The sequence below is a fragment of the Galeopterus variegatus genome, unplaced genomic scaffold (assembly GCF_000696425.1).
Source record: "Galeopterus variegatus unplaced genomic scaffold, G_variegatus-3.0.2 Scaffold1977, whole genome shotgun sequence".
Lineage (NCBI taxonomy): Eukaryota > Metazoa > Chordata > Mammalia > Dermoptera > Cynocephalidae > Galeopterus > Galeopterus variegatus.
Genome location: NW_007728088.1, coordinates 239,200 through 265,853, shown reverse-complemented (window position 1 = coordinate 265,853; position 26,654 = coordinate 239,200). Strand labels below are relative to the sequence as shown.

Sequence of the window (26,654 nt, the reverse complement as noted above, 5' to 3'; positions counted from 1 at the left end):
GACCGGGGACCGGCAACGGGATTGCAACCCTCGGTGCTGCTCCCGCACCTCGCTCAGCCAGTGAGCGGGAACCGGTCTGTATGTGGGATCCAAACCCTCGGGCGGGAGCCCCGCCGCGCTTCCCAAGCAGCGCACTTATCCAGTGCGCCACCGGGCCGGCCCTGGTGGATTAATTTTTAAACTGTACAGGAGCAAAACTCTCTGCACAGAAAGGTATAGTCTTAGTCCCAAATGTGCCCCCCACCCCCCACCATGGTTTCAGTTACCTGCAGTCAACTGTGGTCTGAAAATATTAAGTGAAAAATTCCAGAAATAAACAATTGATAAGTTTTAAATTGTGTGCCATTTTGAGTAGCATGTGAGATCTCGAGCTGTCCTGCCCCATCCCTTTGCCATTTAGATGCCTCAGTTATCAGATCATGTTATCTGATCAACTGTCACAGTACTGCAGTGTATGTGTTCAAGTAACCCTTATTTTACTTACTTACTTGCCCCAAAGTGCAAGAGAAGTGATGCTGGCAATTGAGATATGCCAAAGAGAAGCTATAAAGTGCTTCCTTTAAGTGAAAAGGTGAAAGTTCTCGATTTAATAAGAAAAGAAAAAAAAATCGCATGCTGAGGTTGGTAAGATCTACAGTAAGAACAGATCTATCTGTAAAACAGTGAAGAAGAAAGAAATTTGTGCCAGTTTTGCTGTCGTATCTCAAACTACAAACATTAAGGGCACAGTGTGTGATAATGGAAAAAGCACTAAATTTGTGGGTGGAAGACACTAACAGACACATGTTCTGATTGACAGCAATCAGGTGTGGTACTATCCAAGGTTTCAGGCATCCACTGGGGGTCTTGGAATGTATCTCCTGCAGATAAGGGGGAGACTCCTATATAAGGAACCCTAAAGACCCCACCAAAAAATTTTAAGAATAAACCAATTCAGTAAAGCTGCAGGATATGAAATCAACATACAAAAATTAGTTGCATTTCTATACACTAACAACAAACTAATTAACACACTGATGAAAGAAGTTAAAGACAAGTAAATGGAAAAATAATCCATGGTCATGGATTGGAAGAATGTTAAAATGTCCATACTACCCAAAGCGACCTAGATGCAATGCAATCTCCATCAAAATTCCAACGGCATTTTCCACAAAAATAGAAAAGAAAATCCTAAAATTGGTATGGAATCACAAAACACCCCTGTAGGAATGCTGGTCAGAAGTCACTCACTTGTGGCCCTCAAATCTCTGACTTCAATTGTTAAAATCTTTCTTCTGTACAGGTTGCTTGGCAAATGAGGCGGGGAAAGGAACAGAATGCTATGCTTGCAAAACATAAGGGGAGCAATGCCAGCAACCCCAGGATAAGCTGCAAGACACCTGGGAACCTTCTACTTCCACAGCCTCTCTCTTTGGCATAGCTTCACTTTTACCTCTAAGTCCCTTATAAGCTTCAACTCCTCCCCCGCGGGGGTTGTGGAGAAAGTAGCTACTCAGCTCCTGGATCAATATTCTCCCCAATCCATTCCCTGTAAGTCACCTGTCAATAATAATAATAAATTCCTTGTAAACCATATGGAGTGGCCTGCTTCATTCTTCAGTCTCAAGATACCTTCTTAGTTTGGTGGGAATTATACACTTTGCTCACACTCAGACTCTGAAGAGCCAAAGCAATCTTGAGAAAGAAGAACAAACTGGAAGCATCATACTTCCTTATTTCAAAACATATTATAAAGTTACAGTAATCAAATCAATATGGCACTAGTATAAAAATAGGCAAAGGACCAATGGAACATAAAAGAAAGCACAGAAATAAACCAATGAATATAAAGTCAACTAATCTTTGACAAGGGTGCCAAGAATACAGTTAGGAAAAGATAATCTCCTCAATAAATGGTGTTGCAAAAATTGAATATCCACATGCAAGAGAATGAAACTGTGCCCTTATCTTATATCACACACAAAAATTAACTGAAAATGGATTAAAGTCTTAAGTGTTAGACCTGAACCTGTAAAACTCCTAGAAGACAATAGAGGGAAAAAGCTCCTTGACACTGGTCTTGGCAATTATTTTTTTTTTGGATATGACACCAAAAGCACAGGTAATAAAAGCAAAGATAAACAAGCAGGACTACATCAAACTAAAAAGCTTCTGCACAGCAAAGAAAACAATCAACAAAATGAAAGGACAACTTACAGAATGGAAGAAAATCATTGCAGATCCTATGTCTGATAAGTGTTTAATATCCAAAATATATAAGGAACTCATAAAACTCATTAATAAAAAACACAAATAACCCAACTAAAAAATAGGCAAAGAACCTAAATAGACATTTTGCCAAAGACATACAAATAGCCAACAAGCATACAAATAGATGCTCAGGATCACTTATAACTGAAATTCAAATCAAAACCACAATGAGATATCACCTCATACCTGTTAGGATGACTATTATCAAAAAGACAAGAGATAGGGCCGGCCTGGTGGCGCACTGCTACAGTGCGCCGCTTGTGAGCGCAGCAGCCCTCCTGCCGAGGGTTCGGATCCCACATACAGACCGGCCGCTCACTGGCTGAGCGAGGTGCAGGCGCAACACCGAGGGTTGCGATCCCGTTGCCGGTCCCGGTCCGGTACAGGCGCGACACTGAGGGTTGTGATCCGTTGCCGGTCACGAAAAAAGACAAAAAGGAAAAAAAAAAAAAAGACAAGAGATAAAAGTGTTGACAAAGATGGGGAGAAAAGGGACCACTTGTAAACTGCTGGTGGGAATGTAAATTGGTACAGCCATTATGGAAAACCGTATATATGTTAATTAAAAATAAAATTAAAAAATAGAACTACCATACGACTCAGGAATCCCACCTCTGTGTATATATCCAAAGGATATGAAATCAGTATCTCAAAAAGACATCTATACCTTCATCTTCATTGCAGCATTATTCATGATAGCCAAGATACAGAAACAACCTAAGTATACAGTGATGGACGAATAGATTTTAAAAATGGGGTGAAACTACAGCTAGATAGGAGGAATAAGTTCTAGTGTTTTATAGCACTGTAGGGTGGCTATAGTTAACAATAATTTATTGTACATTTTCAAATAGCTAGAAGAGAGGATTTTCAATGTTCTAGACACAAAGAATTGATAAATGTTTGAGGTGATGGATGTGCTGATTACGCAGATTTGGTCATTAACATTATATACATGTATGGAAAACCACACTCTACTCCATAAATATGTACGATTACTATGTGTCAACTTAAAATAATAATTTTTAATTGTGGTATATATATATATATATATATATATATATATATACAAAATGAAATATTCAGCTACAAAGAAGGAGTCTGGCCAGTTAGCTCAGTTGATTAGAGCACAGCCTTGTAACACCAAGGTCACAGGTTTAGATCCTCCTATCAGCCAGCCACAAAAGAAAACCCCAAAAAGCAAAAAACTACAACTGAAAAAAGCTGCTCTTCAGAAGATACCATTACTAGAATGAAAAGACAACTCACAGAATAAAAGAGAATATATTTGTAATATATATATGAGGATACTTCAAAAAGTTTGTATTATCTTTTAATTCTATTTTTTCCATAAACTTTTTGAAGTAACCTCATATACATGCCAAAGGAATGGCATCCAGAATATATAAACTGTTCCTACAAATGAAATTAATAAGACAAACTAACCAAATGGAAAAAATGGACAAAATACTTAAATAGGCCTTTTTACAAAAGAGGAAATCCAAACAGCCAAAAAAAGAAAACACACACACACACACAAAGGTAAATTGGTTGCTTCTTTAATCATCAGGGAAATACTAATTAAAAGCCACAAAGAGATACCACTATGTGATTACCAGATTGCACAAATAAAGTCTGACAATAGTAACTGTAGTTAAGAATGTGGAACATGTATTAACATAAACTACTGGTGGGAGTGTAAATGTACATTTCAGAAAACATTTTAGGCATTACTATTAAAGGTGAAGATATATACTCTTTGACTACTCCCCAGGCATATACCATAAATTAATGTACATATACAAACAATACATATGAATGTACAAAGCAACACTATGAGCGCTAAGAGCAAGCAACAACCCAAATGTCCTAAAACATGAGAATGGACTACATATATTACATATAACATTTAAGAATTTCACAAGGACTGGCTGGTTAGCTCAATTGGTTAGAGTGCAGCCTTGTAATACTAAGGTCAAGGGTTCGATTTTCTGTACCAGCCAGCCATTTAAAAAAACAAAGAAAAAAGAATCTCACAAGAAGCGTGAGATAAAAGAATACATACAGCATGATTTTCTTCAAAAGCAATCTACCTTGTTTAAAGAGATGGTAAAACTATTGAGAAAAACAAATCACTACAGAACTGTCATCACAAAAGTCAGAATGGTAGTCACCTCTTGAGGAGAGACAAATATTAGATCAGAAAGGATATGCAGGTGTGCCTGGAGTGCAGCCAATGTTCTCTTTCCTAACTGGGTGGTGTTCATTTTATAATTATTCATTAAAGTATGCATTGGTGTTTTATGAACTTTTCTATACATATGTTATATTTCACAATTTTTTAAAGTTAAAAAAATAAAAAAGAAGCAGGGAGAAGGCATCAATTTTGCTGGTATAGATCACAGCAGAGATAGCTCCCTAGCCCATCCAGTTCTTCAGTTTGGCTACAGAGTCATTCCTAGAAGCTCAGCCTACAGTATGCTGTAAGTTTCTTCAGCCCTTTCAATTATTTTGGGAGTTGACTAGCTCTTGATGAAATCCCTTCTTTTTAAACAAGCTGGAGTAGATTTTGTTTTCTGCAGATAAGAACCTAAGGAAAAGAAAATCTATTACCACAATAAACGTGAATGAGGTGAACTCCCAGAAATAAGGGTTCTCAAACACATGCAGAAAACAAAATTTACTACAGTATACAAGTAATCCACTTATAGCCACTTACAAAAATCACCTAAAACAAAATGGTAAGGAAAGAAAAAGAGATAAAAATTAAAGAACATTCAGACACACAATATTAATATTATTTAAATCACATTTTTTTATCAAAAGCACTAACATGCATGAAGAGATATTTTGCAATCACCTAAAAATAATGAATAATCCATGCACTGCCTATTCATTTGAAATGTCACCTTTATTATATGCTACACTTTGCCTCAGATCTATTTCTGAACTCATCCTACTAATCTATTTATAGTACTTTTAATAATTGGGAGTTTAAGTATCCCCCAATTACTCTTTATAAAAATTATTTTTAAGTATTTCTCCAAATGAATTTTAGAAGCATCTTGCAAAATAAAAAACAAACCCTTGAGATTATGATTGAAACTGCACTAAATTTATGTAATTAAGAAATTGATATCTTTAGAACATTGTCTCCCATAATTACAGTCTTCCTTGTTTTTTACTTCGTATTTTAAACTTTTTTATTTTTTTAAATGACCCAAAACTAGGGGCATTATCAAAAAAGAGTTTCATTGGTTAGAGCTTGGTGCTGACAAAACCAAAGTCAAGTGTTAAGATCCCCGTACCAGCCAGCCACCAAAAAAAAAAAGTATCATATAGCATATGAAGTCTGACTTAAGGAAAGCATTTTAAGGGAAAAAATACACAAGTCATAAAAACAAAACTTATAAATTTTTCTAAAATAAAAATATAAAATTTCTGAATGAATTAAAGCTATTACCATATATTGACTTATTTAACTCTCAGGAGGTAAGTACTATCATTATCTCTATTTTACAGATGAGTATAAGGATACTATGGCACAAAGAGATTAACTCAAGGTCACAAAGTGAAGTGAAGTAAGTGAAGAAGCTGGGATTCAAACCTAGGCAGTACAACTCTTGAGCACATACACACATACACACTAAACTAAGATTTCTTACAGAATTCTAATCCCAAAGTAGTACAGAGATGTAAAAGCCTTCAGTAAAGCAATTTGAAAAACACTTATCAACAACCATCAAAAGGCAAACTGTGGGAGACTGGTTCCAGGACCTCCTGCAGATACCAAAATCTGTGATGCTCAAGTCCCTGATATAAAATGGCATAGTATTTGCATATAACCTATGCATAACCTCCTACATACTTTTAAATCATTTCTAGATTATTTATAATACCTAATACAATGTAAATACTATGTAAATAGTTGTTATAAGCTGGTCCAAAAGTAGTGAGTTATCTCAATTGATTGCTCAGTCAGTTACATATCAAACTCCTTGTTCCACTCTTTCCCCACTTTTCATGACTGCATTTGACTAGTCTTGAAAAAAAAAAAATTTTTTTTTTCTTATAATGTATTGTTTAGGGAATAATGACCAGGAAAAAAAAAAAAGTCTTTACATTCAGTATAGACAATTTTTTTCTGAATATTTTTGATCCACAGTTGGTTCAATCCATAAATGTGGAACCCACTAATACAGAGGGCCAACTCTGTACATTGTTTAACCAAATAATTCAACTTTGAGAAATTTTTTCTGAGGAAATAATTGACATGAACGAAAAAGCTATATTGCTTTCACATTAGCCCTTATTAATAGTATTAAATATAATGCACATCCATCCAGCATCCTCAAACCCAGTGGAATCCCCAACTTATCCCACAGCTAGTTTAGTCTCTGAATAACCACAGCAACTCATAGCTTCCCCTCATAGCTCATTTTTTTTGTCGCTGACCAGCACAGGGATCCGGAGATCCGAACCCTTGACTTTGGTATTATAACACCATGCTCTAACCAACCGAACTAATCAGCTAGCTTTTTCATAGCTCTTAACTGACACGTTAGGAAGCCTATTTTGGTAGAAAAGACCAAGCACAAGACTTTGGAGCACCTCAACAATGATACTTTCCTCCAAATTAGTAATTTAAAAGCACTATCACATCCCTCAAAGAATCACGAATATTGATGCCACCAGAAAAACAGGAAAGAAGCAGGGGTGGTGATCTTATATATTCCATTCTATTGTGTGACCACTGAAAAGGTCTGATAGCTCTTAGAAAATGACAGTATATTATCATAATCAAATGGTGATTCCAAATGCACCTGCTATTTCTGATTTATCTTTATTCAAATGAATAAACATAGCCTCTGTTACCTGGTATGCATCCAGCAGCAGGACCCTGATGAAACTGCTACCTAGACTCTTGGAAGTACCTAAGTTTCTGATCTTTCTGAGACCTACTTTTTCAGCTTCACTTTTCTTTTTTGCAAGAATAATTCAAAAAACTTATTTTTCTTAGCCAATAGTGAGTAAACCGCCAAAAGATATATATCATCACCCCTAAATATTTATAGTATCTAATTACTAAAAACAGGGGATTCTCCTTTATAACTGCAATCAACTATCAAAATCAGGAACCTAGCTCATCTGAAGGTAGTGAGTTATCTTGACTGCTTTTTAATTTTTTTTTTTTCTTATTTTATTTTACTTTTGCAGCTGGTTGGTATGGTAATCCGAACCCTTGACTTGGTGTTACCATCACCATGCTCTAACCAACTGAGCTAAGCATCCAGCCTTGATTGTTTACAGTCAGTTACAGACCGAACTCCTTGTTCTACTCTTTCTCCCCTTCTCACTACTGCACTTGACCATCTCAAAAAAAAAAAAAAAAAAAAAAATCAGGAAGTTAACATTGATATCATACTACAATCTAATCCATAGACCCCTTTCAAATTTATCAGTTATCCTAATAATATGCTTTATATATAATATAGGATAAAATCCAGGATCTCTTGTTATACATACTTATGTCTCTTTAGTCTCTTCCAATCTGAAACAATTCCTCCGTGTTTCCCTAATGCTTTTAAGGAGTAGTAGGCCAGTCATTTCAAAAATGTCTCCCAATTTGGGTTTGTTTGATGTTTCTTCATATCTGTATTCAGGTATGGGTTTTTGGCAAAATATCACAGAAGTGTTAACTATGATCTTCTCATTGCAGGCAGTATACAATTTCAATTTGTCCCATTAAAAGTGCTGCTACCTTTGACTACTTCATTAAGGTGGTGTCCATTATAAATGTTAATCTTTGGCTGTCCCTTGGCTCACTCGGGAGAGTGCGGTGCTGATAACACCAAGGCCATGGGTTCGCATCCTGTATAGGGATGGCCGGTTCGCTCACTGGCTGAGTGTGGTGCTGACAACACCAAGCCAAGGGTTAAGACCCCCTTACTGGTCATCTTTAAAAATTAATTAAGGGGCCGGCCCGGTGGCGCACTCGGTAGAGTGCGGTGCTTGGGAGTGTGGCGGTGCTCCCACCAAGGGTTCGGATACCATATAGAGACCGGTCCGCTCGCTGGTTGAGCGCGGTGCGGGCGCGACACCGAGGGTTGCGATCCCGTTGCCAGTCGCGGTATGGGCGTGACACCGAGGGTTGCGATCCCGTTACCGGTCACGAAAAAAGACAAAAAGGAAAAAAATAAATAAATAAAATAAAATAAAATAAAAATTAATTAAGTAAATAAAACAGATAGATAGATAGATAGATAGATAGATAGATAGATAGATAGATAGATAGATAGATAGATGGATGGATGTTAATTTTTTTCTTTTATAATTAATAAATGTTTTGTGGGGAGGTAATCTGAAACAATGTAAATATCTTTTTAGTGTGCTGAATGGTATCCCCCCAGCCCCAAACAAAAAGATAAGTCTACCCAGAACCTGTGAATGTAACCTTATTTGGAAAAAGTGTCTTTGCAGATGTAATTAGGTTTTGCTACAGTGCGCCGCTTGGGAGTGTGGCGGCGCTCCCGCCAAGGGTTCGGATCCCACATACAGACCGGTTCCCGCTCACTGGCTGAGTGAGGTGCGGGTGCGACACTGAGGGTTGCGATCCGTTGCCGGACACGTAAAAAAAAAAAAAAAAAACCAGATGTAATTAGGTTAATAATCTTAAAAAGAGATCATCCTATATTAAAGTAGGCACTAAATCCGAAGACAAGTGTCCTTAAAAGAGAAAATGAGAGAAGACAGAGGAGAAGGTGATATAAAGTCAGAGGCGGAGACTGAGAAATGTCTACAAGCCAAGAAATGCCAAGGAGGACTATAGGCAGCTACCAGAAACTAGGAAGCAGGCATGGAACATTCTTCCTTAGAGCCTCTAAAAAGGAACCAACTCTGCCAACAACTTGATTTCAGACTTCTGGCCTCCAGAACTGTGAAAGAATAAATTCCTGTTGTTTTAAGCCACCCGGTAATTTGTTATAATTCTGTTCTTAATTTTTGCTCACTAGTTTTAGCATTCGTTTCTTGGCTGAATTATTATGATAGTTACCAAATGTGATTTTCTAATTTTATCATTCCTTCTGCATTTACTAGTGGTCATTCTACTGTAAAGAAAAACTTTGCATCAGCTTTGTTTGTAATAGCCAAAAACTGCACACAACCCAGATGTCCATCACCAGATGAATGGATAATGCACTTGGCAATAAAAAGAAATGAACTATTGATATACTAATATGGATGCATCTCAAAATAATTATGCTGAGTAAAAGAAGGAAGACAAAAGAGTATATACTGTAAGACTCCATTTATATAAAATTATAGAAAAGCAAAATAATCTATAGTACAGCAAGCAGATCAGTGGTTGCCTGGCAACGGAGGTTGGGCAAGGTCGGGTAGAGTAATTACAATTGGGCATAAGAAAACTTTTGGGAGTGATAGATGTTTATTATCTTAACTGTTATTATGGTTTGACAAGTGCACGTGCATGCACACAAGTATATAAACACATATACATGTACATCAAAACTTATAAAATAGTATTTTTTAAATGTACCATTTATTGTATACCAATTATACCTCAATAAAACTGTTTTTTAAAAAATTAAATATGGGGCCGGCCCAGTGGCGCACTGGATAGTGCGCCGCTTGGGAAGCGCGGCGGCGCTCCCGTCCGAGGGTTCGGATCCCACATACAGACCGGCTCCCGCTCACTGGCTGAGCGAGGCACGGGAGCAACACCGAGGGTTGCGATCCCGTTGCCGGTCCCCGGTCCGGTACGCGAGGCACGGGAGCAACACCGAGGGTTGCGATCCCGTTGCCGGTCCCCGGTCCGGTACGCGAGGCACGGGAGCAACACCGAGGGTTGCGATCCCGTTGCCGGTCCCCGGTCCGGTACGGGGGCAACACTGAGGGTTGCGATCCGTTGCCGGACATGGAAAAAAGACCAAAAAAAAAAAAAAAAAAAAAAAATTAAATAGCCACGTGTGGCTGGTGGCTACTGTACTGAACAACACACATATACAAGGACAAAACCAAAAATAGGGCTGGCTGGTTAGCTCAGATGGTTAGAGCACAGTATTATAACACCAAGGTCAAGGGTTTGGATCCCCAGATCCCTGCACCAGCCTGCCGCTAAAAAAACAAATGAACAAAAAACTAAAACAAAACAGAAAATAATAGAGGGACATAACAGTGAAAAGCAAAACTGTACCTCTTAGAAGAGAACACAACGGCACCTTTATAACTTTAAAGTATAGAAAGATCTCTTCAATAAGACTCAAAAAGCTATGAACTATACAGGAATTTTTAATAAAACTGCATTAAATTCAAGTATTTTGTTCATTAATAAATATCATGAAGTGAATAGACAAGCTAAAAACTGAAAGATATTTGCAACCTCTATGACAAAGGATTAATATCCAAAATACATTAAAAACTTCTAAATAAGCAAGAAAACAATTCAAAATTAACATAGGCAAAAAATTAAAAGGTGTTTCATGAAGGGAAACCCCAAAAATATCCTACATAAACATGAAAAGGTGCTTAATCTCATTAGTAATCAGGGAAATGGCAATTAAAACCACAATGAGATACAATTTTATAACCTACAAGGCTGACATACAATGCAGTCTGACAACTCCAAGTATGCAAGAAAGTGGAGGAACTATACTCCCCCATGCAATTTGGCAATACCTAGTAAAGTCCAAGATGTACATACCCCATGACCCAGCAATTGTTCTGTTAGCACACTAGAGCAAGGTCACCAAACCTTTTCTATAAAGAACCGGAGAAATATTTTCTTTTCTTTTCTTTTCTTTTTTAAAGATAACCGGTAAGGGGATCTTAACCCTTGACTTGGTGTTGTCAGCACCACGCTCAGCCAATGAGCTAACTGGCCATCCCTATATGGGATCTGAACCCGGGGCCTTGGTGATATCAGCATCGCACTCTCCCGAGTGAGCCACGGGCCGGCCCCAGAGAAATATTTTCAGTTTTACAAAACATACAGTCTCTTTTACAACTGCTCAACTTTGCTGTTACAGCGTGAAAGTAGTTACGGACAATACATAAATAAATGATTGTGGCAGTGTCCGATAAAATTTTACTTACAATGCTGGTGGTAGCCCAATTTGGCCTATAGGCTTAGTTTACCAAACAATGACTTAGAGAAACTCAAACATTTGAACAACAACAGTAACAAAAAGACATGGACAGGAAGGTTCCCAACATAACTGTTTTTAATTATAAATAGTTGGAAAAGTAAATATCCACGAAGGATACAATGGATGAGCCTCATTTTGGCATATTTTTGCTATTAATAAGTGAAAATGAACAAATTAGACCTACATATATTAATATGAAAGAATCACTAATATCGAACCAAAAATGCAAGACCCAGAAGAATACACATAGTAAGATGTCATTTATAAGTTATAAAAAACATGCAAAATATACTGTATATTATTTAGAGATACACAGTGACATACTAACATTATAAAGAAATCTATGATTTCTAATATTAATCAAAAGTAATGACTGATTAACAAAAATGGAAAAAAATTAATTTGTACTTGACAAACAACATGGCATACAACGCTTTCATAACATGTGATGTAGCAGAAGGTGAAGGTCCTTGATAGTGAAAAATTGGAATGACCAGAGTGAAACAAAGACACAGGCTTAAAATTTTATGATTTAAGAGATTTCTTCAAATTCAGTTCTCTCTCTTCGGTCTCTTTCCATTTTTTTAAATTAATTAATTAATTAATTAATTAATTAATTTAATTTTAAGGCTAGTCAAGTGAAGCAGTGGGAGTGGAGAACAAACAAATCTGTAACTGGTTGTTATTAATCAGCTGCTAATGCCACTGCACTCAGACCAGCCTCTTTCCACTTTAAAATTAATGCAGTGGGGTCGGCCCGTGGCTCCCTTGGGAGAGTGTGGTGCTGAGAATACGATGGCCATGGGTTCGGATCCCATATAGGGATGGCCGGTTGGCTCACTGGGGGAGCGTGGTGCTGACACCACCAAGTCAAGGGTTAAGATCCCCTTACTGGTCATCTTTTAAAAACAATTAATTAATTAGTTAATTAATTAAAAAATAAAATTAATGTAATGAAAAGTAGCTGCCAAACCTAGAACCAACAATTTACGTTTAGACTAGCTTCTTCATAATTCCTTTGGTCATACTCTTAAAATGAATGCTCTAATCATCAGTTCAAATTAACAAACTAAACTTCCATATTTTACCTTCCTTTACAAATACTGCCACTGATTCCCTGTAATCCACCAGAAATTACACTTCACTTATTCCAACAGTATGCTATCTTTCTATTGACTCTCTTGATAAGACTATGATACACAGGTAAAAGCTGCACTTTGTTCACCATCTTTTTTTTTTTTTTTGTCCTTTTTGAGACCGGCCGCACTGCGCTCAGCCAGTGAGCGCACCGGCCATCCCTATATAAGATCCAACCCCGCGGCGGGAGCGCTGCTGCGCTCCCAGCGCCGCACTCTCCCGAGTGCGCCACGGGCTCAGCCCTGTTCACCATCTTCTTTAAACTATAAAAGAAGGGGGTAATAACAACACTATTTCAAATAAATAAACCTAAAAAGCCCATATAAACTTTAAAATATTATCTCTTAGAAGGCAAGCATAATAAAGGACAGTAAACCCATATATGTAAATATACATAAATTAGGTAAAAACTGTAACTTATGATCAGGAAGTAATGGAAATAAAAGAAAAATAATGACTTTTTAACAATGATATATTCATATATTCTCTCATTCTATGCAATATTCATCAAATCTCCCTACCTCAAGACAAAAATAAATCATTTTTAAAATTTTAGATAAATTAATTTCCCTTTGTTAATTTGGGAGAGATACACAAACACCAGAAAGACTAAGCTTAATATTAATTAAATAAATCAAGAAGGGCTTAGGAAGACAGAGAAGGTTAGAAAGGCCTTCACACCCATTAAGATGACTATTATTTTTTAAAAAGTGAAAAATAACTAGTATTGGCAAGGTTGTGGAGAAACTGGAACCCTCATGCACTGTTGATAGGAATGTAAAATGGTGCAGATGCTGTGAATACTGTCTGGCAATTTCTCAAAAAGTTAAACAAAGAATTACCATATGATCCAGCAATTCTACATCTAGGTTTATACCCAAAAGAATTGAAAACAGGGACACAGACACTTTTAAACTAATGTTCATAGCAGCGTTATTCACAATAGCCAAAATACGGTACAACCCAAATGTCCATCAACATATAAATTAATAAACAAAATGTGGTATATACACACAACGGAGTATCATTCAGCCTTAAAAAGAAAAGAAATCCTGACACATACTACAACATGGATGAACCTTGAAGACATTAAGTTAAGTGAAATAAGTCAAACATAAAAGGACAAACACCGCATGATTCCACTTACATGAAGTACTTAGAATAGTCAAATTCATAGGGACAGGGCCGGCCCTTGGCTCACTTGGGAGAGTGCGGTGCTGATAACACCAAGGCCACAGGTTCAGATCCCTATACAGGTATGGCCGGTTAGCTCACTTGGGAGAGCGTGGTGCTGACAACACCAAGTCAAGGGTTAAGATCCCCTTACCGGTCATCTTTAAAAAAAAAAAAAAAAAAAAAAAAAAATTCATGGGGACAAAAAGAATGGGGCTGGGAGAGGTGGAAGTGAGGAGTTACTGTTTAATGGGTACAAAGTTTGGGATGATAAACAATTTCTGGAAATAGACAGTGATGATGATTGCACAACACTGTGAATATACTTAATGCCACTAAATTGTACACCTAAAAACAATTAAAATGGTAAATTTTATGTTATGTGTATTTCATCACAATTTTTTACAGAGGAAATTTTTTAAATTAAAAAACTCTAAGAGCCAATTTATTTCATCTTTACACTCAACAAAACTCAACTAATTGTTGAGCAGCTACTCTGGGCAAGGTATTATGTAATCAACCCTAAGAGGATCAATTATACAATGAGTAAGGCAATGTCTTTGCCCCCAAGGACGTCAAGATTTAGCTGAGAGACAGATATTATAGCATACTGGTAACCCACAGTGGTCTATGTGATCTTCATAGGGATTTCATAAGGCCAAAACTATTTTTATAATAATTTTAAGAGTTTATCTGCCCTTTTCACTACATTGACATTTGAACTATTGGTACAAAAGCAATGGTTGGTAAAACTGCTGATGCCTTGACAGGAGTAAAGGCAGTGGCACCAAACTGAGCTAATAGACATTGTATTCCTCACAGCTACTCACTTACAGTTAAAAACAAAAAAACCAAGCCAGTTTCACTTAAGAATGTCCCTGCTGATGCAATAAAAAATTTTATTAAACCTCGACCTATGAATACACCTTTTTAATACTCTGTTCAAGAAAAAGGGGAGTACACATAACAGGCTTCTGTTACATACAAGGGTACTTCAAAAAGTTTTGGAGCTGGCCAATTAACTCAGTTCCTTAGAGTGAGGTGCTAATAACATCAAGGTCAAGGATTTGGATCCACACACTGGCCAGGTACCAAAAAAAAGGGCCGGCCCGTGGCTCACTTGGGAGAGTGTGATGCTGATAACACCAAGGCCATGGGTTCGGATCCCTATATAGGGATGGCCAGTTAGCTCAATTGGAGAGCATGGTGCTGACACCACCAAGCCAAGGGTTAAGATCCCCTTACCAGTCATCTTGGGGGGAAAAAAAAAGTTCATGGAAAAATTAAATTAAAATATAACTCCAATCCTTCCATGAACTTTTTGAAGACCCCTTGTTCTATGGCTATCTAAAGGAAAAGCACTTTTGATTTTCTGGGTCATGAAATGAACCAGCACATTTTTCATGGACCATCATTAGGACTGATTAAACTGTGTTAATAAGACTTGGGCATTTGTTATACATTTTCTTCAAAATGAACAAAGTGAGCTTTTCACTTCAAGAAAACTACTAGCAGTATTTGCTGCCAATGACAAATTTCTAATTGTTGCTTGAAAAACTCACATTTTGGAAAATGTGCATCCACTACAGTGAACTCCATAGCTTTCCAATACTTAAACATTTGTCTGATGACATCAGTGATACAAACACATGATTTTTTTGATGTTGCATAATGAAATGTGTCGATATTGAGAAGATGTTTATAACTAAGTGAACCATTATTTTCCAAATGACTAATGCACCATGTCACAAAATCATATATAGGTAGAAGATTCATTGAAAGTGCAAGACAGATTAACAGATCTTAATATGAGTACGAAAAGTTCATTAATAAGCTTCCAGATTCCAATTCAACTATCTTTTTTTTTTTTTTTTTTTTTTGTGACCGGTAAGGGGATCACAACCCTTGGCTTGGTGTTGCCCGCACCGCACTCAGCCAGTGACCGCACCAGCCATCCCTATATTGGATCCGAACCCGTGGCCTCGGCACTCCCAGCGCCGCTGTGCTCCCTGCGCCACACTCTCCCCAGTGAGCCACAGGGTCGGCCCAATTCAACTAATCTTAAGAAACTACCACTTCAGGGGCTGGCCGGTTAGCAAAGACGGTTAGACCACTGCCTTGTAACACCAAGGTCAAGGGTTCCCTCTACCAGCCAACCTCCAAAAAAAAATGAAAGAAACTACCACATCAGTGCAGAATATCCAGAATTATCTGAAAAGACTAATAAAATATTTTTTGCTACTACAGACATGTATAAGGCTTTTTCTTTATACACGTCAACCAAACAGCACAACAGACTGAGAGCAGAAGCAGATATGAAAATTCAGCTGTCTTCTATTAAGCTAGACATTAAAAGAAATTTCCAAAAATAATGTAAAACAATACCACTCTTCTCACCAATACTGTGGAAAAAGATGGTTTTTCATTTAAAAAAAAAAAACCCTAGCATAATGAGTTTATTATTGTTTTTAAATAAATATTTTTTAAATTTCTCATATAGCAAATAACAGCAGATGTAGCCCACATAAACAAAAGCTCTTTGGGGTCCTCAATATTTAAGAGTACAAAGGGTTCTGAGAGAAAAAAGTTTGAGAACTGTTGCTATAACCCAATATGCACTATGAAAGGATGCGCAATTCCAAAAGAAACAGAACTCTTCATAGAAGAAAACATATTGACTTGTAGTCTGTATGATGAATATATTTTTGAAACGGAATATTTCAATGTGCCCTGGATAAAGAAACAGAAAATGTGAGTAAGAAACTTAAGTGAATAGGGAGGCTGAATGTGGACCTGAAAGGGCTTGGCCTGTAGATTACAAACTGCAGAGTTTAACTTTCTTTTCTATAAAATGAGGAGCCAACTATGAATATGCGACTGAGATAATTTTTTTTAAATCTGCATTTCCTGTCAAGATGCACATATCCTCAGCATACTCTTTTTTTATTTAAGTTTTGAGGATGGAGTCAGAGGTTTAGCTGTGGTACAAAGTAAACTTTGATATTTGTCTGGAGTATAAGGCTCTAAACTGCAACATAGGAGTGAAGGCTTGGGCCGGCCCGTGGCTCGCTCGGGAGAGTGTGGTGCTGATAACACCAAGGCCACGGGTTCGGATCCCATATAGGGATGGCCGGTTTGCTCACTGGGTGAGCGTGGTGCTGACAACACCAAGTCAAGGGTTGAGATCCCCTTACCGGTCATCTTTTAAAAAAAAATAATAATAATAAATAAATAAATACATAAATTTTTTTAAAAAGGAGTGAAGGCTTGATTCAAAAAGTATATGTATGGGCCGCCCCGTGGCTCACTCGGGAGAGTGTGGTGCTGATAACACCAAGGCCATGGGTTCGGATCCCATATAGGGATGGCCAGTTTGCTCACTGGCTGAGCATGGTGCTGACAACACCAAGCCAAGGGTTAAGATCCCCTTACCGGTCATCTTTAAAAAAAAAAAAAAAAAAGTATGTGTATGTAAGAAAAACATACACATTCACATATAACAGCATGGCCCCTGCTTTACCAAAAAATGTTCAACTAATCGAGTTTATACCATAAAGTCTTTTTATCCTAAAAGTTCAAACATATGGCAAATTCATGTTGCCTCAAGTATACCACAAAACAGGACTCTAAAAAGTTCTGTGTCTAATCTTCCTCTATCTTGTTGCTTTGCTCTCTACTTCTAGTTGCCCTGCAGTCAATAATATAACATATTTCTAGAATATACAATGCTCTCAGTTCTACCCTGCCTACACAAAAACAAGATAAATACATAATAGAAACCCTTGGGATTGAATAGGAAACGCCTACGACAGGCCTAGTGGTTGGTCTTTGAGTCAATCAAATAATTCTTGGCAGAAAGCCAAGCAAATGAAAAACAGACTTTGAAACCAGATAGCCTACAATCTACAATACTTTTCTAAAAATGTCCTGTATTTGACAAATCTTTACCGCTCATTTCTGTCTCTATTCCTCTGCTGAAAATAAAGCAACTTTATCATGCTACCATATACAAGAGGTTTTTTTTTTTCTTTTAAGCAGAAGAGTATAATCTTCTTTTCTCTACAAAGATGCACGTCATTTATTCACAGCAATAAATAAAGAACTATAATCCTGTATGATAATATATGCTGGGTACAGAAATAGACTGCTTTACAAAACATTTAAAACTAAGATTTAACTACAACTACACCGAATTTTTAAATATGAAGATCACTGTTTCCTTTTAGTATACAGAATTCCTTACCTTTTGCTACTTTGATTGACATTTACAACTTAGAGGTACTTTTAACTCAGAACTGTTGAGAACTATCTCGAAGCAATTAGCTAAGGCAAGTACCAAACAAAAATAAAAATAAAAAGTTTCAGAGTCAGCAACACATTCCGCGCTTTTATTTTTCATAAGCAATACAAACTTATGATCCTAAAACATCTTATGATCACCACAATAGAATTCCTTCCAAGACTTCAAGTTATTGGATGATTACATTTCAGCCCTTCTAAATTAGCTTACAATTATTCCAACCACCAGCCATCCGGGGTCAAATTGGAAAACTGACACCACCGGTAGGAGGCAACCGAGAGGAACAAGACAAAATTATGACAGTTTCTAAGGAAACACTCCAATTTTTTCCATCCCTAACTTCCTTTGCCTGGCCCAAGAGTAACATGATTTCAATTTATCTCTTGGCCAAAATCTGGCGCCAGGTTTCAAACACTTTTTCGCTGGCTGACACCAAAGTGAAGCAGCGAAAGGAGACAGGACTGCCTCCCATTGATCGTTGGAGGGTGGAAATAAAGCGAGGATCGGTTGCAGGGAGACAGCAAATCCTTTTCCCAAGGCCACTTTGTTTGCCCGAACCTCCACCCTGAAAAGCGCTATTCGACAAGAGATGCATCTTCACTTCTATCAATTTTCACTTTGACTGCGCTCTCCGTGCTGGAGGCATACGCGACACTGGTGCTATAAAAGCCCCGAACTGCCTGAAAAAGAGGCGGGCGCCAAAACAAGCCAGGGAACTTACCCAGTTTCTTCCACATGGCGAGGTGACAAGCGAGGAAGCCTTTGCGGATAGCAGCGCAAACCTTCGCCGGCTCGGACGAGGTGAAACCTTTCTGCTTCTTAATGAATCCCCATAAGTGCTCCCGGGCAAACTGTGCCGCCTCCCGCCCGCCGTGCCCGTCGCACACGGCGAAAAAGGCCACAGAGGAACGACGGCGGCAGCAGCGGCCGGGAGCCGGCGAGGCCCTGGCGTCCGGGGGAGGGTCGCGAGCTTCCCCGGCTGCCACCGCTGGGCCTTTCTCCGAGACTTCGCTGCCAGGAAGAACAGGCGGTGACGGCTGTGAGGGACAGAGCGGCCGCCGCGGCGAGGGCTTTTCTTCAGCCGTCGGCTCGGGCTCCACAACGATCTGTGTAACGTCCTCCATGTACTTCCTCCCGCCCTGGTCGGAGAAGACGCTCACTCCCAGCGAGTACAGCCCCGCCATGGCCGGCTGGCCGGGATCCCGCCGGTCCCACACAGCCCGCCGAATCCGGCGGCGGGAGACACACTCGGCGACAGCCGGCCAACTATTGTTTATCTTCGACGACGCCGAGAGAGAGGAGGGGGCGGTCCCGGAGGGGGGGTGGCGCGCGATGTCTGGGCTTGTCCGCGAGAACTGGGCCGGAGAGCTGGGGCGAGAGGAGCCGCGCAGCTGCGCCTGCGCACTGCGCATCCCCCGCCTGCCCGCGCCCACCACACAAATCAGGCGTTCTCACTGGCTGTCGTCACTCAGCTCTCTGGGCCCGACCAATCCGGAGTCGAGCGGAGTGAACCCGCCCTCCGCCCCCAACCTTCGCTCCTCCTTGTAACGGCCGCGCTCCCTCCTCCTGCTGCGAGAGCTGGGCCCGCGCCTAGTCTCTAATGTTCATCCCTCGCCGTGGGCTTTTGAGTTCTCCGGGTTTTCCGCAGTTGCTGAGCACTTAGAAGTAACTTGGCCTGTCACCTTTTTATTCGGTCCCTGAGATCGTCATGCGGCCTACAGCTCTTCGCGTGCCGCTGCTCTCTTTGCGGGAAAAGCGGTCTAGTTTCGGGCCTCCCGCTAGTATTGGGAATGTGGGGGAAAAGATTTCACCTTCCACTCCTTGAAGTGAAATGGCGGGAAACCCTTCGGAAGATCGTTTGGAAACAGGCTGGAAAAAGTGTGGCACCCTTGAAGTATATTTGGGTGGGATGTAGCCGACTGAGAATTGAGGAGGGAGGCAATTCAATTTTGTTGCTAAGAAAACTTGGGGAATTTTCGAGACCAGCAGCTGCACGGTCTCGTTTCACGTAACTAATTATGTCAGAGACTTAAGAGGGCCAAATTTTAACTAATTATTAACAGATCTTTTCCGCTTTCGTTAAACGTAGTACTTTTCCCAAATAGCCCTCGATACAGCATTTTATTCCTGCGGTATTACTTCAAAATATTTGAAAATAGCTTACAAAAACTTCTGCCAAGAGCTCCAGTACTCTAACTGTGGTTTTCGTCCCCTTTCCTATTTGCCCAGTAGGTCACAGTCCAAGCGCTAAAACCTTCGTGCGGATTTCCAACGGAACTAAAATGAACCTCAGTGGATAAATTAGCATGTTCTCAGTAGTAAACGTTTTTCTAGTGAATCAATTTGAAATTCGTTTTTTCCATTTTTGGCTACTTCATCACCTCTCCTATATGCTCTTTCCTGTCTGTACAGCCTTTGAGGTTTACACTTTTTTTTTTTTCCTTTGGCGGATGGCTGGTAAGGGGAACCGAACCCTTGACTTTGGTGTTAAAAGAGATTTTTCAAATGGGATGATACTAGTATGGGGATGGGGAAAATGTACATACAAAGTTGGCACAAGAAATGCCAATAGACATCATTCTTTAATAAAAATATAAAGCAAAATTGACTCAAGAAAATGTAGAAAATCTGAATATATCAATTAAATAAAAATGAAAATGTAGACAAGGATATTCTCTACCCCAAAACGCACTAGACAAGATGGTTCCAGAGCATTAAAATGCTTGGGGAAAAATCCCAGCCTATTTTGAGAGGCGATCATAACCCTGTTAGCAAAACCTAACAATAATAACTCTAAAAGGATAGCTGTAGACCATAATTTATAACTAGGAATACAAAAATTCCTAAATGAAATATTAGCAATTATAATCTAGCAGCCTCCATACCACAAGACCTACAAGAGGACAGATTATGTAGCCTGTATTATTCATCTTAAACAGTTTACCCACCTTTGACCCAAGAAATTATCAAAAGATACAGGCATACCTTGGAGATATTGTGGCTCCAGTTCCAGACCACCACAATTAAGAGAATATGGGAAAAAAGCAAGTCACATGAATTTTTTGGTTTCCCGGTACATATAAGAGTTATGTTTAGAGGAAAGATTAGTGAGAAATTGGTAAAAGACCACAAAAAAAGATAATATTTTGTAATGATAAATATAGTAATAAAAAAGTTATTTTTACATTATCCTGTAGTCTATTACATGAGCAATAGCATTATGTATAAAAAAAGTACTCAAGAAAAAAGAATTTTTTAAAAGGACATACCTTAATTTAAAAACACTTTATTGCTAAAAAATGCTAATCATCATTTGAGCGTTCAGTGAGTTGTAATCTTTTTACTGGTAGAGGGTCTTGCCTCGATGTTGATAGCTGCTGACTGATCAGGGTGATAGTTGCTGAAAGTTGGGGTGGCTGTGGCAATTTCTTAAAATAAGACAATGAGGTTTGCTGCATCAGTTGACTTTCACAGATTTCTCTGTAGCATGGGATGCTGTTTGACAGTATTTTACCCACGCAGAATTTCTTTCAAAATTGGAGTCAATCCTCTCAAACCCTGCCAATGCTATGTCAACTAAGTTTATGCAGTATTCTAAATCATTTGTTGTCATTTCAATGTTCACAGCATCTTCATCAGAAGTAGATTTCATTTCAAGAAACCACTTTCTTTTTTTCTTCATAAAAAAGCAACTCCTCGTTCGTTAAAGTTTCATCATGAGATTGCAGCAATTCAGTCATATCTTCTGGCAACACTTCTAATTCTAGTTCTCTTGCTATTTCCACCACATCTGTAGTTACTTCCTCCACTGAAGTCTTGAACCCATCAAAGTCATCCATGAGGGTTGAAATCAACTTCTTCTAAACTCCTGTTAATGTTGACATTTTGATCTCCTCCTATGAATCATGAATGTTCTTAATGGCATCTAGAATGGTGGATCCTTTCCAGAAAGTTTTCCGTTTACTTTGCACAGATCCATCGGAAGAGTCACTATCTATGGCAGCTATAGCTTTACGAAATGTATTTCTTAAATAATAAGACTTGAAAGTTGGGCTGGCCCGGTGGCGCACAGCTACAGTGCGCCGCTTGGGAGCGCGGTGGCACTCCCGCCGAGGGTTCGGATCCCACATACAGACCGGTTCCTGCTCACTGGCTGAGCGAGGTGTGGGAGCAACGCTGAGGGTTGCGATCCCGTTGCCGGTCCTGGTCCGGTACGGGCGCGACACTGAGGGTTGCGATCCGTTGCCGGACACGAAAAAAGACAAAAAAAGGAAAAATAAATAAATAAATAAGACTTGAAAGTCAAAATTACTCCTTGATCCATGGGCTTCTGAGTGGATGTTGTGTTAGAGGCATGAAAACAACATTAATCTCCTTGTACGTCTCCAGAGCACTTGGGCGACTCAGTGCATTGTCAATGAGCAGTAATATTTTGAAAGGAATCTTTTTTTCTGAGCAATAGGTCTCAACAGTGGGCTTAAAATATTAAGTAAGCCGTGCTGTAAACAGATGTGCTGTCATCCAGGCTTTGTTGTTCCATTTATAGAGCACAGGCAGAGTAGATTTAGCATAATTCTTAGGGGCCCTAGGATTTTCATAATGGTAAATGAGCGTTGCTTCATTAGCCCCTAACAAGAAAGCCAGCCTGTCTTTAGAAGCTTTGGAGTCAGGCATTGACTTCTCTCTACCTATGAATGCCCTAGATGGCAACTTTTTCCAATATGAGGCTGTTTCGTCTACATTGGAAGTCTGTTGTTCAATGTAGCCACTTTCATCAATTATCTTAGGTAGATCTTCTGGATAACTTTCGCTGCAGCTTCTACATCAACACTTGCTGCTTCACCTTTCACTGTTACATTATGTAGATGGCTTCTTTCCTTAAACCTCATGGGCCAGTCTCTGCTAGCTTCAAACGTTTCTTCTGCATATTCCTTACCACTCTCAGCCTTCAGAGAATTGAAGCGAGTTAGGGCTTTACTCTGGATTAGGTTTTTTTTTGTGTTTGCTGTGCAGAGGCTTTTTAGTTTGATATAGTCCCATTTGTTTATTTTTCCTTTGGTTGCCCGTGCTTTTGGGGACATATTCATGAAGTCTGTGCCCAGCCCTATTTGCTGAAGGGTTTCTCCTATGTTTTCTTTAATAAGTTTTATTGTTTCGGGGTGTATATTTAAATCCTTGATCCATTTTGAGTTGATTTTAGTACATGGTGAGAGATGTGGGTCTAGTTTCAATCTCCTGCAAATGGATATCCAGTTATCCCAGCACCCTTTGCTGAAGAGGGAGTCCTGACCCCAGTGAATAGGCTTGGTGCCTTTGTCGAAGATCAAATGGCAGTAAGTGCGTGGGTTGATTTCTGGGTGTTCTGTTCTATTCCATTGATCAGTGTCTCTGTTTTTGTACCAGTACCATGCTGTTTTGGTTATTGTGGCTTTGTAGTATAGTTTAAAGTCAGGTAGAGTAATACCTCCAGCTTTATTTTTTTTTGCTCAGCGTTGCTTTGGCTATTCTTGGTCTTTTGTTATTCCAGATAAATGACTGTATAGTTCTTTCCATTTCTGAGAGAAATGTCATTGGAATTTTGATGGGGATTGCATTGAATTTGTATATTACTTTGGGTAGTATAGTCATTTTCACTATATTGATTCTTCCAATCCAGGAGCATGGGATGTCTTTCCATCTTTTTGTATCCTCTCTAATTTCTCTCAGGAGTGGTTTATAGTTCTCGTTATAGAGATTTTTCACGTCCTTAGTTAGTTCAATTCCTAGGTATTTTATTTTTTTGGCGACTATTGTGAATGGGCAGGCTTTCTTGATTTCTCTTTCTGCTTGTTCACTATTGGTGAATAGAAATGCTACTGATTTTTGTGTGTTGATTTTGTATCCTGCTACTGTGCTGAACTCTTTTTTCACGTCTAAGAGTTTTTTAATAGATGATTTGGGCTGTTTGATATATAGGATCATATCGTCTGCAAACAGGGACAGTTTGACTTCATCTTTTCCAATCTGGATGCCCTTTATTTCCTTCTCTTTTCTGATTGCTCTGGCTAATACTTCCAATACTGTGTTGAATAGGAGTGGTGAGAGTGGGCATCCTTGTCTGGTTCCTGTTCTTAAAGGAAAAGCTTTTAGTTTTTCCCCATTCAGGATGATATTGGCGGTGGGTTTATTATATATGGCTTTGATTATGTTGAGATACTTTCCGTCTATACCTAATTTATAAAGGGTCTTTGTCATGAATGAGTGTTGGATCTTATCAAATGCTTTTTCGGCATCAATAGAGATGATCATATGGTCCTTGTGTTTGATTTTGTTAATATGGTGGATCACATTTATTGATTTGCGTATGTTGAACCAACCTTGCTTCCCTGGGATGAATCCCACTTGATCGTGGTGAATGATCTTACATATGTGCTGTTGTATTCTGTTTGCTAATATTTTATTGAGGATTTTTGCATCTATATTCATCAAGGATATTGGATTAGGTTTTGATTAAAGGAAATGTGGCTGGTTTGATCTTCTATCCAGACCACTAAAACTTTCTTCATATCAGCAAGAAGTCTGTTTCACTTTCCTATCATTTGTGTATTCACCAGAGTAGCATTTTTTATTTCATTTAAAAACTTTTCCTTCGCACCAGTTTCCTTCACAGCTTGGCCGTTTGGTGCAAGAGGCCTAGCTTCCAGCCTATCTCGACTTTCAACATGCCTTCCTTAATAAGCTTAATTATTTCTAGCTTTTCATTTAAAGTGAGAGACATGCAACTCTTCTTTCACTTAAGCACTTAGAGGCCATTGCAGGGTTATCAATGGGCCTAATTTTAATATTGTTGTTTCTCAGGGAATAGGGAGGCCTGAAAAGAGGGAGGGAGATGGCGGACAACTGGTCAGTGAAGCAGTCGGAGTCCACACAACATTTATCGATTAAGTTTGCTGTCTCATATGGAGGAGGTTGATGGCACCTCAAAACAATTACAATAGTAACTTCTTTATTTATTTTTTGCAGCTGGCTGGTATGGGGATCCAAACCCTTGATCTTGGTGTTAGTAGGCTGCTCTCTAACCAATTGATCTAAACAATAGTAACTTTAAAGATCATTGATTACAAATCACCATAACAGATATAATAATAATAATAAAGTTTGAAATATTATGAGAATTACCAAAATATGACACAGAGACACAAAGTGAGCACATGATGTTGGAAAAATAGTGCCAATAGACTTCCTTGACTCAGGGTTGCCACAAACCTTCAATTTGTAAAGAATGCAATATCCACAAAGTTCAATAAAATGACATATACCTGTAATTCCATCATGCTTTATAATCCTTTTCATCTCAGTCACAACCAGTAGCCTCTGGGTCATCCATCGTACCCTGCCTAGTATCTTCATACTACTCTCTACTTCTGTTAATCTGATTTCATATCCCACTCTTCAAGAACCATCCTAACCATTTCACTCCACACTTTAGATTTCAACTTCTGTTATTAGCCAGTTCCCCTTTATTCTTAGCTTCCTCTCTAAATGTTCCCATCAACTTCTCATTCCAACCGAAACTTGGTTTATCACCAAGCAAAAATACCTCTCTTGCAACTTTTCAAATGCAGGAGGTTATTTTTCCTCTCACATGCATTTTCATCTTATGGCCTGCTCCTCATGTTGCCTCCAAATCACTTCTGTTCCTTCCTCTTTCGAAAACCCAAGTTCTGGGCCGGCCTGGTGGCGCACTGGAGAGTGCGCCGCTTGGGAGCGCCGCGGCGCTCCTGCCGAGGGTTCGGATCCCCATACAGACCGGTTCCCGCTCACTGGCTGAGCGCGGTGCAGGCGCAACACCGAGGGTTGCGATCCCATTGCCAGTCAGTAAAAAAGACAAAAAGAAAAACAAAAAAAAAACCCAAGTTCTTTTAAAGCTAATGAAAGTACTCTAAGATGTTGTTGCCTACTGATCTCTGGTAACTCTCCCCTCAGTTATTCAAGGCCCACTGTCTTCCTTTCTTCCACTATTCTTGTCACTTCTCAGCCACTTTGTTTTTCAAAATATTATCCACATTTTCCATACAACACTTTGGCTCCACAGTTCCTCATCCTCCTCTTCATGGTGAAGTGCCCTTGCTATCAAAAGCAACCCCTCCAATTGTGTCCTTTCTCCTCTCTCCTTTTCAAGAGCTTTGCTCCAACAATTATCCTCTCTTGCTCTTGCCTCATCAATTTCTCCTTTTCTACTGGGTCATTTTCATTTGCATACAAACATATTCTGATTTCTATCTTAAACAAACAAACAAAAAACTACTTTGATTCCTTATACTGTCCCATTTCTCTGGTCCCCTTCACAGCAAAAATTTTTGGAAGACTTCTGTCTGGATACTATTTCCAATTCTTACCTCATAGTTTCTCCTAAACCTATTCCAATCAGACAATCCACATCTAAAACTGCTTTTATGGCATAACAAGACCTCTCCATTTCCAAAGCTAATGACAACTTTTCTGTTCCTCTTTTTGACTTCTGATCTAACTGAAGTAGCAAGTCAAACCATTGCTTCCTTCTAGAAACTTTCTTCTCTTGGCTTTTAAGAGGCCATACTTTCCTGGTTTTCTTCCTAGCTCATTGACTGACTACCCCTTCTTATTTT

At 38.9% G+C, this 26,654-nt stretch overlaps 1 protein-coding gene across 1 annotated transcript in view; it reads right to left on the bottom strand.

Moving 5' to 3' along the window:
• The window catches only part of PPM1D (protein phosphatase, Mg2+/Mn2+ dependent, 1D), a 63,912-nt gene extending 44,475 nt beyond the window's left edge, over positions 1-19,437 (bottom strand). The window contains exon 1 of the mRNA XM_008579903.1: positions 18,749-19,437. Coding sequence (XP_008578125.1) covers positions 18,749-19,211 — 463 coding nt within the window. The 5' untranslated portion in view covers positions 19,212-19,437. The remainder of the gene's footprint in view (positions 1-18,748) is intronic.
• Between the last annotated feature and the right edge of the window lie 7,217 nt (positions 19,438-26,654).